Source organism: Leucopleurus acutus (assembly GCF_964270905.1).
Source record: "Leucopleurus acutus genome assembly, chromosome: 16".
NCBI lineage: Eukaryota > Metazoa > Chordata > Mammalia > Artiodactyla > Delphinidae > Leucopleurus > Leucopleurus acutus.
In genome coordinates, this window is record NC_139158.1 from 59,021,257 (window position 1) to 59,034,012 (window position 12,756).

Below are 12,756 nucleotides of genomic sequence, written 5' to 3' on the forward strand. Positions count from 1 at the left end.
GCTCTCTTTTGGTGTCCTGGTCTTCTAAACAGATCCCCTTAGAACTTCAGCAACTAACTTCTTCTTGGAAAGAATAAAGATGGACTGTTGCTTTTCATTCATTCATTCATTTATTCATTCCCTCAACTTAAGGCATGATTCTTGTATAAGTAACACAACCACGATGCAGTATGACAAGAGCACTGGACTAGCGATCAAAAGATCTGAGTTTCTTAGTCTTAGTCTTTTATAGACTCATATTGAAATATTTAGGGATGAAATGATATAATGTCTGGGATTTATCAAACAATCTGTGGAGGAAGGGACAGAGATGAAACAAGAATGGCCTTGAGTGGGTAATGGCTGAAGCCGGTGATGGGTACGTAAGAGTTCATTTTACTTTTTCCTCTACTTTAGTGAAAGTCTGAACTTTTCCATGATAAAAAGTTAAAAGAGAATGAAAAAGGAGAAACCTGAGAGAAAAACAAATATCGTATATTATCGCTATATGTGCAATCTAGAAAAATGGTACAGATGAACGTATTTGCAAAGCAGAACTAGACACACAGATGTACAGAACGAATATATGGTTACCAAGGGGGGAAAGGGGGTGGTGGGTAGAACTGGGAGATTGGGATTGACATATATACACTACTATGTATAAAACAGATAACTAATAAGAACCCGCTGTATCGCACAGGGAACTCCACTTTGCTGTACAGTAGAAGCTAACACAACACTGTAAAACAACTATACCCCAATTTAAAAAATTTTTTTAAATAAAGTAAAATAATAGATAACTAATGAGAACCTACTGTATAACACAGGGAGATCTACTCAATGCTCTGTGGTGACCTAAATAGGAAAGAAATCTAAAAAAGAGAGGATAGATGTATACGTCTAACTGATTCACTTTGCTTACAGCAGAAACTAACATAACATTGTAAAGCAACCCTACTCCAATAAAAAACAAAAAAAAAAAGAAGAAGAAGAAACCCGAGTTGCAAGCCCAGCCTGGCTGCTTGTCAGCTGGGTGACTGCTTGCGCGGGAGTCGATTCACCTCTCTGGGCCTTCATTCTTCACCTTCCAACACAGGGAACTTTAGAAACAAGTACTTCCTCAGCTGTCTTCCAGCAGCCAAGTTTTCAGAGTTTATGAAACTTTGACTAGCATTTATCCCAACCTTACAGTGAGAACGGCTCCCTCTCTCAGTGGGGGCCACAAGGGCAAGGCCTATGAGGACGAACAGTCTGGAAATGGAAGGATCCTTGCCCAGGACAGGCTGACCCAGCCCTCCGCGGTCCCTCCGTGTGGTGGGTGAGCTCCACAGCCCCTCCAGGATGGTCTGGGCTGGAATAGCAGGATGGGGCCAGATGGGGCTCCTTCAAGATGGAAGATTGCACGGCCCATCCCCATCTCCTGAGTCACAGGTGCATCAGCCTCCAAAGTGGTAATCGGCAGGGTCATCTCTGACTGAAAGCCGAGGTTTCAAAGCCCCACACAGGCCATAATTCGCTCGTGGCCCAGCCCAACCAGGAGGGCTGGAGAGAGAGTGGGGAGGTTCCGCTGAGGCACCCAGCTCTGAGATCAAGTGGTTTGTCTGGAGGGCAGGGGTGAGTCAGCAGCTACTGGAGCCAGCTGCCTCCCCTCCCCTCTCCTGAGCTGAGGAGGCTCAACTTCCTAAAGTGCCTGAATCCAGCTTCCCTCGACCTTGGCGTTGGCTTTAATCCACCCCCTCCTGGGCCACTTGGTTTTCCAGGTTGGGCCCAGGCCCCACTCCCTCTCTGCACTCTTCCCGGCTGCCTTGGTCCCCACCATTTCCTGAGCACCTCCACATTGCCTGGGCCTCCCCACAGCTGTCCTGTGAAGTTTGGGTTAAGAAGTGCTGTCTGATGACCCCCGATATCTATCATGCAGTCAGAAGGTCATTCAAATTTCTAACCATGTAACTAGCTTGTTAGCTTGGATATTCTCCCAACTCAAAAGAGACTTGAAATGCCTAGTCCGTTAATCAAAAAAAAAGGTAAAGACACTCCTGAGTAATCATTTAGTTTCAGAGGGTTAAAGTTCAAGAACTCTCTGACTTTTAGCTTTTTACTTTGTAACTTTTGAGCAGGCTATCCCTTGTTTGGATACTTTCTGATGGAGGTGCTCTCTGCACACTGACTACAGAGCAGTGCATTCCTCCAGCATCCAGCTTATGTGTGCCTCTGAGTGCACGTGCACATGTGTCTGGGGAAGTGGGGACAGGTTTCTCACGTGGAGGGACTGGACAAGTGAAGGAGGCCCTGGGCGGGCAGCTGGAGGCCTTGTTCTGGCCAGACTCACAGGCTGAGGCTGTGAGTGAGTCACTTCAGCCCCCTGGCATCAGTTTCCGCATCTAGACAATGACTGTGTTGGCCTCTGCCCTCCCCACTGGCACTGGAGCCCTCTGTGCTGAGGATGGGATGAGTCAGAGCAAAGGAGGTTAACGCTTCAGGCTCACTCAGGAGCTTACCCCCTTTCCCAGGAGCCCCAGGGATGGAGCAAATTCTCAGCTTTGCCTCCTTCTGGTCCTGGCAGACACCCAAAGACCAAATCCTTCGTCACTGGAGGAAGGCCTCGCAATACAGTGGAAAGGGCTTTGGAGCCAGGCAGCCTGGGTCCAGTTCTGCCTTTGCCACTCACTCGCTGTGTGTCTCAGGAATGTTCTTTAATGTAGAGGCTCCACGCGTGCGAAATGGGGATGGTAACAGCCACAACTACATTTTGTGAGATGTCAACCAACGCTCTAAGTGGTTGTGCCTAACCCATAGCTGGGTTTGATATACAGGAATAACTAGTTATTATGGTTTTCTCATCACTCACCATTGCACTCAGCACCCGGCCAATATACTGGGGATCGTCTCTGCGGGCCACATCAGTAGCAGGGTCACGGTGAAAATTCAGACTATTATCCAGCAGAGAGAGGCAAATGTTCAGAATGCCTTCTTCAAACTGTTCAAAATGGGACCATATGTTACGATGAAAGAAATGACAAATAGTATCAGCTTATTGAAGGCACGGGGGCTACCCTGGTAAGAACCACGGGCTCTGCCCAGATCCTTCTACTCTACAGCCTCCAGAGCTGAGAGAATCTGAGGAACAACCACCCAACTTGGGCTTTAACCCTGCAAACTCATCCAGAGCTCTCGCTATACACAAGGCCTTGAACTGAGGCCCCTAAAGTTAGTGGCACTCCCTCACTGTTATGAACTTGAGAGCAATCACTTGGCCTGTCTGGGCCTCAATTTGTCCATCTTTATAACAGGGTATCAGACTGAGCTCATCTCAAAGTTTCCATCTAGATCTGACATTGATCTTGAGCATATTACTCAGACTTTGGGGAAACTGATTAAAAAGATAAAATGTCTCATTAAATTGGAATTTGAAGACATTTTCACAAAATAAGACTTATTTTTGTCATTGCTTCTCAAATGGAGAAGGCCAAGCTCTTTCTTGCCTTAGGGTCTTTGTATGTGCAGTTCCTTGTACCTCCAGTGCTCTTCCCCAAGAGATCTATCTGGCTCCTTTGCCTCCTTCAGGTTTCTGATCAAAAGTTCTTTTCTAAGAGAGGCTTACCCAGATCTCGCCCTTCAAAAATATCTTCCCTTCCATCCCCGGGTGCACCTTATGCCCTTACCCACCCCATCCCACTTTCTTTTTGAATGAAATTTAACACAGAACCCAACATATAAAACTCAACATATAAAATATACGGCAGATGTGCTCTGGTTGACTACAGAATGGGGTCTGGACATGGCAGAGAATGCACCTGTCCACCCCCTGCTGGACATGCAAGGTACCCCACCCAAGGCACTTCATTGTAATGTCTTCATTTGTCTACTGGAGAAAAGAAAAGGTGGAGGGAATCCCTGGATGTTTTTCAGGCTGAGCAAACCTGGGAACTCTGTGGACTCAGATGTCATACTAATGAAGGACCTTTGAAAGGTCGAATGCACACGCCAAGGAAGCTTCCTCACATTCTTACCTAGAATGAATAACAGAAACTACATTATTGTCCCAAGTGTCTCTACTGGGCCTTATCCTCATTTGTGCATCATGGTACCAATAACACTTCATTACATCAGTTTAGTTACGTGTCTGTTTTGCCCACTAGATTGTGACCTCCTCAAAGACAGGAAATCTGTCTTATCCATCTCCTGTATCCATAGTGTGCAGCTTGGGGCCTGGCACATAGTAGGTCATCAGTAAATGCCTTCTGAATGGATGAATGAAGAGAAGGCAGGCGAATGGACAGATTTGGGAACTTCCACCTATCTGTGGGGCCAGCGGCTGAGCTTCTTGGGTATAATAGGGACATTACCACCAGGCTTTATGATCTTTTTACCTGTCCATAGTTCCAGCCAATCACGCTAATGTAACTTGTTCTTCCCACGAAGATGACGCCAGCATCTTCCTGAACATACTCCTCTCTCTCATCATGGTTACTCATAAAGACACTATCGGCTGTTTGACACAAAAAGCAGATATTAGGGGTTATAGAGAGGACTATAGAGACCAGTCGTCCTCTCAGTCCTGAGTATCCTCCTGGGGGCTGGAGCAAGCCCCACCTGCAACCCTTCACCCAACCTCCACTGAGGAGTGAAGCCTTGGGCTATAATGCTTCCACCTCATATTATGGGAACTATGAGCTTGAAAAAGAAGCTGGGATGACCTGAGAATCTGAAAATGAGACCCTTGGGAATGAAACACTTGCTTCTTCAGGCACAAGCTATCTCCACACTGCAGAATTGTGCTGTGGTCATTACACCGTACTATACAGTTTTCAAAAGCCCATGAGATCCCTGCAATAGCTCCAGAAATAGCAGGATGTCCATTTAATGGTGAGGAATTTGATGCTTAGAAGGGTAGAGTGACTGCCAGACACACAAAGCTGGTTAAGTGGCAGAGCTGGACTCAAACCCCTGGCTTCTGACTTCTAGCTTCTGTGCTGTTTCCATATTCCAGAAACATTCCCTAATCAAACCTGAGCCCATGAAAATCATTCCCCCCGTCTTCTTTCCATGGGCATCGCTTGGCTGATGGCTGGGAGTGTGGGTGGCTAGGTGCCTACCTTGCAACCAGGGGTTAAAGAGCAGTATGAATGTTCCAACTTTCATAGTGGAGTCATTGCCCTCATAGGAGATCTCAATGCTCAGCGTGTATCTTCCTATGGGTGCATCGGCAGGACTGAGGATGGAGATGCTCAGAACATTGTCCTTGTTGTTCAGAAGTTGTGCACCCCAGCCAGTGCCACTTATCCTGTTGGAGAGTGGAAACACAGCCTTTGTCTTGGCCGACTCTGAGGGGTAAGGCCCTGTAAAAGAAGGCATAGGACAATGGAAACCAAGTAGTGTTGGCCAGACTGTGGGGAGAAACCAGATTCCAATATAACTGCCGGGACCCTTTGGGAGACATCATACAATGAAGCATTGTGTTATGGCGCTGGAAGCAGCTGGAGAGACCACGTGGGCCAAATCCCTCTTGATGTGAAGACCGTGACCCTCAGACTCAGAGACAGGCCGAAACTTGCTCAAGGTCACACCAAGTCAATGGTAGAGCTGGGCTAAAGCCCGGGGCCACCAGCACCACCATCCCTCGGATGCACAGCCCCAACGTCTACTCAGATGTGTGTTGGCTGGGAGAGCAGGGAGCAGGTACCTGTGGAAGCTGTGAATGTCGCACTTCTGTTACAGCCGAGACATCGGTATACGGTCAATGACATGTAGAAGAGTTGGCCTCTCCGCACGACAAGCTCCTGGCTGGAGAACTTGTCTGTGTGATGTGCCTGCTCATTGAGGCTTATCTGCCAGTCGACACTCTGGAGTCCTAAAGCCGTGAGACGAAAAGAAGACTTGAGATCCTCAGAGGCAAGGGATGGTGGTGTGGGGGAAAAAGTGTAAGTTACCAAAGAGACTGCTTTTGGACAGGGCTCGCTGGGGAAGAATATTCTAGGAAGAATCACATGAAAATGCAAACATAGCAAGCACTTTACAACCTATTGCCATCTGCCTTTTCAGGCTGCTGAAGCTCTGCACACACTAGTACCACTTCCCCCTCCCCCTGGCCAACTGTCACTCAGCTCTCAAAGAAGTAGCTTCACCCAACTGGCCAGGAGAACTGAGTAACCAATTCTGTCCACTTTATCCTCCTTCCTTTGTGGATGGGGGCTCACGTAGAACTGGGAGGAGGCTACTTCTCTCGAATCCACCACCCTGGTTTGGCTTCCTTGCTCTTTCCTTTGTGTCTTCCCAGATACCAGGTGTCTTCTATCACTCCAACACCCAGCAAACATTTAGCTGTGTCATCTGTACTTTATATGTGCAACACCTCGGTGTTGGTCTGAGCATCTGATGCTGAGGAGGATTGTGTAACCCTGACAAGCATTTCGAGGCTGGACATTGGGCAATCACTGGCCTGGAAGGTCTTTCAAATGCTCACTGGCAAGAGTGGCCTAAGGCCGTGAGACCCCTGGATAAGACCCTGAGGACTAACACCTCAAAATCCACCCCCAAACTTCTCAGGTGATTGTGGAGGTGAGGGAGCTAAGCTGAGAAGGGTTTCAGAGAAGAAAGATTCCAGGAGATATGAGGAGTTTAGCCAATTTAAACCTTTTGAGATATTTAATTCCTTTGAGCTACATTTGAGATGTTCACCACCCATTCTTCTGCAAATGAAAGTGGTCTCTGTCTTTATGATGTGGCCATGGCTATGATGGGAGTGGAGTAGCCCATCCCAGGACCAGGCACAGCTCTTGTTTATACGTGTCTGTCTGTGTTCATCAGAATGTGCCTTCTTGAACTTTATCTTCTGATGCCTAGCACATTGCTTGACTGTATTAGGACAGTTAGACAAAACACCGAGGGAATAAATGAGCAAACAAACATAAAACTAATGTCATGCAATGACTATCATGACTAGAGCTCTAAATTTAGTCTATAAGGAAAGGTGTATATGGGGTATTTGTTCAATAAACATATAGAGAATACGTATTATTTATAGAACACTACGTAAAGCACAATGTTGGGGGTGTGAAAATGTATGAAAAGTAGTTTGAATCCTCAAAGAGCTTCAGGAGTGCATAAGACGACATGTCAGAATGAATGGTGGAATGAGGTAAATCCAATCTCCCCCAGAAAAGGTGTCTAGGAGATGTAGGTAAGAATCACTTTCAGTTATAGGGATCAGAAAAAATTCATTGAAAATGCTGGGCCTTGAAGGAAGAGAGAATTTTGTCAGGTGCGTTCCAGGCAACAGGCAGAGAGGCCCAAGGCCCAGGAGAGCAGGTGTCTCATTCAGCTAGAGCAGAGGCTTTGCACAGAGGAGAAAGGGGAGGCAGGGAGGGCGTGGCTCCAGGGCGGGCCTGGGGCTGGGGGCTCCCATCCAAGCAACTCCGGAGATGGGTAGAGGCTCGTAAGAGACACTCTCTTGAGTGGGACGCAGACTCGGGTGATGAGCCAAAGGCTGCTGCTGAAGCAGGGCTCAGGAGGTGATCTCACCTCCACTTGGAGTACTAAAGATTCATTCATTCAAATGCCCACTTATTCATTCACTCATTGAACAAATGGTTATTGAAAGAATAAATTAAGTTTTTTTTACTCAGGGAAACTAAAACATTCACGCAATCAAAAATATCTATTGAATGAAGGGCAAGGCAAACGGAGAGAAGGTGGGACAGAAGAAGATGAACGCTCCTGAATGCAGACATTGAATGGCGACAGCTCAGATCTCAGGCACCCTCTGGCAAACATCAAGCTCTACGTGACTTGCAGAGAGCTGGTTTGCTAAAAGCTAGGACTCTTTAGGGCAACGTCCCCACCTTTTAAACCCCTGCCTCTTACGAACTGTGCTCACTGCCTTCTGTGCATGGGATCCGGTAGAGCTTCACTCACTGTCTCGTTTTAGAAAAAAAGAAGAGCTCTTAGAAATGTGTGGTCTGAGGTCACACAAGCCCCCCTGGAGATTCTTCCCCGCTCCCAAACCCTAAAGGATATGCGCCTTCTCCCCAGGAGAAGCTTATTATTCTTGACCATGGACTCTTTGAGAGCAGCAATTATGTCCCCAGACAGCCCTCAGTCAAGCACAGGGGTGAGGAAAGAGGGGTGGCAGCGACTCCCATCTATAGCCAACTTCTGCCTTCCCTCCAACGGGCCCACCTCCTTCTTTGCTGTGCCGAGGGTTATGCACTGTTTGCTATATGAAAAAAAGATGAATCAACATGCAAAAGTACACACAGCCAGTGTACCTAGGTTTGCTTAAGTCCTGAAAAATAAAACAATTCTAACTATCAGAAAAATAGTAGCGATGTCTCCCTTTCACGCCAGAACGCAGTGGCTTGTCTGCAGGGAAAATGATGAAGAAGACTGAACTCCAGGGTGCCTTGGCTGCAGAGACACCGAAAGGAGACGAAGGGCATTTTGCGCAGACTAGGTGAAGTCCTGGGGTGACTGAGATGGTCATCTCTGCCTCTCCCAGCATAAGCCCCGGCATGAAGGAGTCTTGCTCCTTCATGGGGTGCTCGTGGGACATGCAGAGCTTCTCTGAGCTGGAGGGTGAGGAAGAGCATGACACATTTGTCATCAGTCTCCTATGTGTCAACTGCTCTTAACAGTACACAGAGCACCCCTTCGGGTGCGGGGAGGAGGGACACCTGAGCCCTTACTGCCGGAAGGGCATCGTGTGTAACCTTTGTGGCAAACGAGGACACGCCTTTGCCCAGCGTCCCAAAGCGGTTCACAATTCCGTGACAGCTCAGCTAACCGGCGTGGCCGGGCACTGAACACCCGCCTGCCTGCCAGGGTGAACACACAGCCAGCTTACCCCTCTTAAGTGCCAAACCTTTTTTTTTAACCATTTTTTATCGTTTTTGAAGATCAATGTTTGTTGAATTGAGAACATTGTTGACCCTGGCTTCTGTCAGGGTGTCTATCTTTTGAAGCTCATCCCATCCCCTTTTAATTTGCTGCTTCTAATCTCCGTGGTCTGAGAATTTGTGAAACCAGTGTTGTTAGAAGTGTATGTAACCTGAGTCAATAGGCTCTGAATGGTGGCCAAGGGCCTCTCTTATGGCATTAAAATGCATGGACTTTGTGACAGCGCTTTCAGTGGCTCAGAAGCCATTCTTCACAGAATCATGGAATCGAATCTGGAATTTTCCTGCTGGAAAGGACCTAAAAATTGGTCTAGACCAATCCACTGGTTTTCCAACAGATGAAACAGGACCAGAGAGGTTAAATGACTGTGTCAAAACTCACATAGCTGTCTGGTGCCAGAGCTAGCCTAGAGTAGAGTTCCCTGACCCCAAGCCTGGTGCTCATTCCACTACCTCTCACACCTCACAACATTTTCCTCAACACTTGAGGGCCCAGAAAGTCTGCTCTTTCCAGAATAATGAGCCCAGGGGAATGCTAAGAAATCATCTGGGGAAGGAAGCAGAAGATTTGGCAGGAGCTTCAGAATACTTGGGAGATACGGAAGGGACAAAGGAACATAATCCAGGGTGTACTCATTGCCCCCTTGGGCACCATATCTGGATTAAAGTGGCCCCACTTCTTTGTGGCCTTCCCCTTCCCCGTTCATTGCCATCAGTGAGAAATAGAGGTGCTCCTGAGTAAAGGTTTGCATTTGCATCTTAGCCTCAATAGCTAGTGTCCCCAGAGAAGCAGCCGACTGGAGCTCATCTGCAACCTCCAGACTCTCAGGAGAAAGACGGAATTCCAAGGGAGCTGTTAACTCTGAAATGTACTTGGGAAATAGGTCAAGCTAGAGGGCATTGGGTCTACTAAGTGTTATCAAGTTCAAGTAGAAAAGACAGTACACTGCTTTTCTTTTAGTTTTTGTCTTTCCTTTGTTTTGCGATTTCCTCGTGGCTTAGAATGTAAAATCGATTGTTTAAAGTTTTGTTCTGAAAAAATATTTACCTTTTGTATTGCTAAAAAAAAAACCCAAAACAGTACACAGAGCACCTTACACCTGTCATCGATGAAATCTTACAGAAACTGCAAACTGAGGGGGGGATTAGCAGATACACACTACTATATATAAAATAGATAAACAACAAGGTCCTACTGTATAGCACAGGGAACTATATTCAATATCTTGTAATAATCCTATAATGGAAAAGAATATATATATATGTATAACTGAATCACTGTGCTGTATGCCTGAAACTAACAGAACATCGTAGATCAAGTATACTTCAACTAAAAAAAAAAAAGAAAGAAAGAAACTGATACCTTATTCGAGGTCATATACCTAATGATTGGCAGAGCCAGGATTCTGAACCCAGGTCTTACTGACCCTCCCTGTTGCCATGGTCCCCTGTTCTCCACCTGGGAGGGGGACCCAGGTGGTGAGAAGCCCTCACTGTGCATTGTCCTCCCTTCTGGCATTTGCATCCTGACACGGAGGAGAGAGTGAGCACCTGGAAGGGGAAATGTGTTCCAAAGGGCATTCTACTGGGAGGTGAGTAGAAGAGGAGCATCCCTGAATCCCGAGGGGGACGGCATGCTGAGTGCACGCTCCCAAAGTCCCCAGGTGGTTCCTGCCTCCCTCGGTCACCGCCTCACGTATGAGCCCTAGGATCGTTTCTGCCAGCCTCAAATCAAGGATCTGATGATCCTGTCTGTGGATTATCCAGGGCCTTTGTTCTCCCACCCACCACCCCTTGGCATAGCACTAATCACAGCCAGAGTGTTCTAGAAAGGATAGGGCAGGGGGTAGGGGAGGTGCATAACCATCCAAGTTTCTTCTTGAGTTTACAACTTCATGGATGTTTATGAGCCTCAGAGCTGTTTTTTACACCTGCCTGGATGAAGGGCAGGGATGAAAGGAGAGTGGCTTCGCCCTTACAATTGACTCAACACAGACTCTCAAAAACATCAGAGGGAGAAGCCTTGGAGACCGAGCATCTCCCCACACCCTTATTCTGGCTGTGAGGACGTGGAGGCCCAGGAGGTGGTTTGCCCACAGTGGGATGTTTCTGAACTCTCATCCAGGGCCCGTCTCACAATCCCACACCGCCTCCTTGAGTCACTGCTTAACTCTACCATCAGGCCGGGGGCAATTTCCCCAATTTTTTTTTCCTGAGAATATCAGTGTCACCAGCAACACTAATGTGGTAGCAACTGACAAATGTCTATCCCAGGGCTTCCCTGGTGGCGCAGTGGTTGAGAGTCGGCCTGCCGATGCAGGGGACACGGGTTCATGCCCCGGTCCAGGAAGATCCCACGTGCCGCGGAGCGGCTGGGCCCGTGAGCCATGGCCGCTGAGCCTGCGCGTCCGGAGCCTGTGCTCCGCAATGGGAGAGGCCACAACGGTGAGAGGCCCGCGTACTGCAAAAAAAAAAAAAAGTCTATCCCAGTATTCACTTGCTCCTTCTTTCTTGGTAATAAAATCCCCCATGTTAATGGCCAGGCTCCCCTGCAGCTGGGGGTCATGTGAATGAGTTCTGGGCAATGACTTGTAGGTATAGTGATGTGTATTAACTTCTAGGAAACCTCTTTTTCTTAAATTGAGGTGAAATTCACTGTTTTAACCATTTAAAGCATACAATTCGGTGGCATTTAGTATATTCACAATGTTGTACAACCATCACCACTATCTACTTTCAGAACTTTTGCATCAACCCCAAATATATCCCCCACTCATCTGCAGTCACTCCCCATTCCCCGCTAACTGCAGCCCCTGGCAACCATTAATCTACTTTCTGTTCCCCTGGATTTGCCTATTTTGGTCATTTCATATCAATCGAGTCACACGTGTACGTAGTCTTTGAGTCTGGTTTTTCACTCAGCATAATGTTTTCAAGGTTCATCCATGTGGTAGCGTTTATCAGTAGCTCCTTCCTTCTTTATGGCTGAATAATATTCCACTATGTTTATATACTGTATTTTGTTCATCCCTTCATCAGTTGAGGGACATTTGGGTTGTTTCTACCTTTGGGCTCTTGTAAATAGTGCTGCTATGAACATTCATTTGCAAGTATTTGTTTGAATACCTGTTTTCAATCCTTCTGAGGAAACCTCTTTTTCAAAAGTTGGCAAATGCCCTTAGCCTGCTCACTTCCATCTTCTTCCACCTGCTGCCCGGGGTGTGGGTGTGATGTAGACTCAACTCTAGACCACGCATGCCCTCAGGACATCAGAGTGGAGAACTGCACAGAGCCCAGGCCCCTGGGGATTGTGCAGCTGTCCTCTCCACCAGAATGGCCTACATCCAGGCCTATTGTGTAAGGAAGAAGTAAACTTCTGTCTTGTTTATTTCTCTAAGCCATTGTTATTTGGGGTTCACTGTCATTCACAGCTAAACCTAATTACATATACCTGATAATGTAACCTCCCCTTCTTCTGTGGTCCACCTTTGGCAGGGGTAACATGAGAAGCACAGAACAGATTCCAGATTGTGAAAGCGGGCTCACTAGGGCAACCGTCTCCATCCTTATCAGCTGGGCTCTGTAATCGAGTCACCTGCAGCAGGTGGGGAGGATGACTTGGTTGCAGGTGTGGGACTGGGGTTTTCACTTGCTGTTTCCGGGAGGACCACAGAGAGCTGCTGGCAGGTGCCCATCACATAATGATACTCTAGGGGCTGCATCTTCCCCACCTGCCCAGACCCTATTCCCTAGGTCTCTTCTCTAGACTAAGATTTTTTTTAATCTTACAGATTTCTAGAGTTAATTAGGGCTGAGAGATATATTAAAAGTCATCTAGCCAAGTGTCTTCAAGCTTTTTGTTAGAGACTTCATTAATACAGAA

The 12,756-nt window shown here is 47.2% G+C and overlaps 1 protein-coding gene across 1 annotated transcript in view; it reads right to left on the reverse strand.

The window, feature by feature from the left end:
• LOC309973045 (protein-glutamine gamma-glutamyltransferase E-like) overlaps positions 1-5,121 on the reverse strand; it is a gene marked incomplete at both ends in the record, with an annotated part of 29,251 nt that extends 24,130 nt beyond the window's left edge. Inside the window, 3 exons of the mRNA XM_082856964.1 lie at positions 2,828-2,956; positions 4,350-4,468; positions 5,076-5,121. Of these exons, the coding sequence (XP_082713090.1) occupies positions 2,828-2,956; positions 4,350-4,468; positions 5,076-5,121 (294 nt within the window). The remainder of the gene's footprint in view (positions 1-2,827; positions 2,957-4,349; positions 4,469-5,075) is intronic.
• Positions 5,122-12,756: the final 7,635 nt, after the last annotated feature.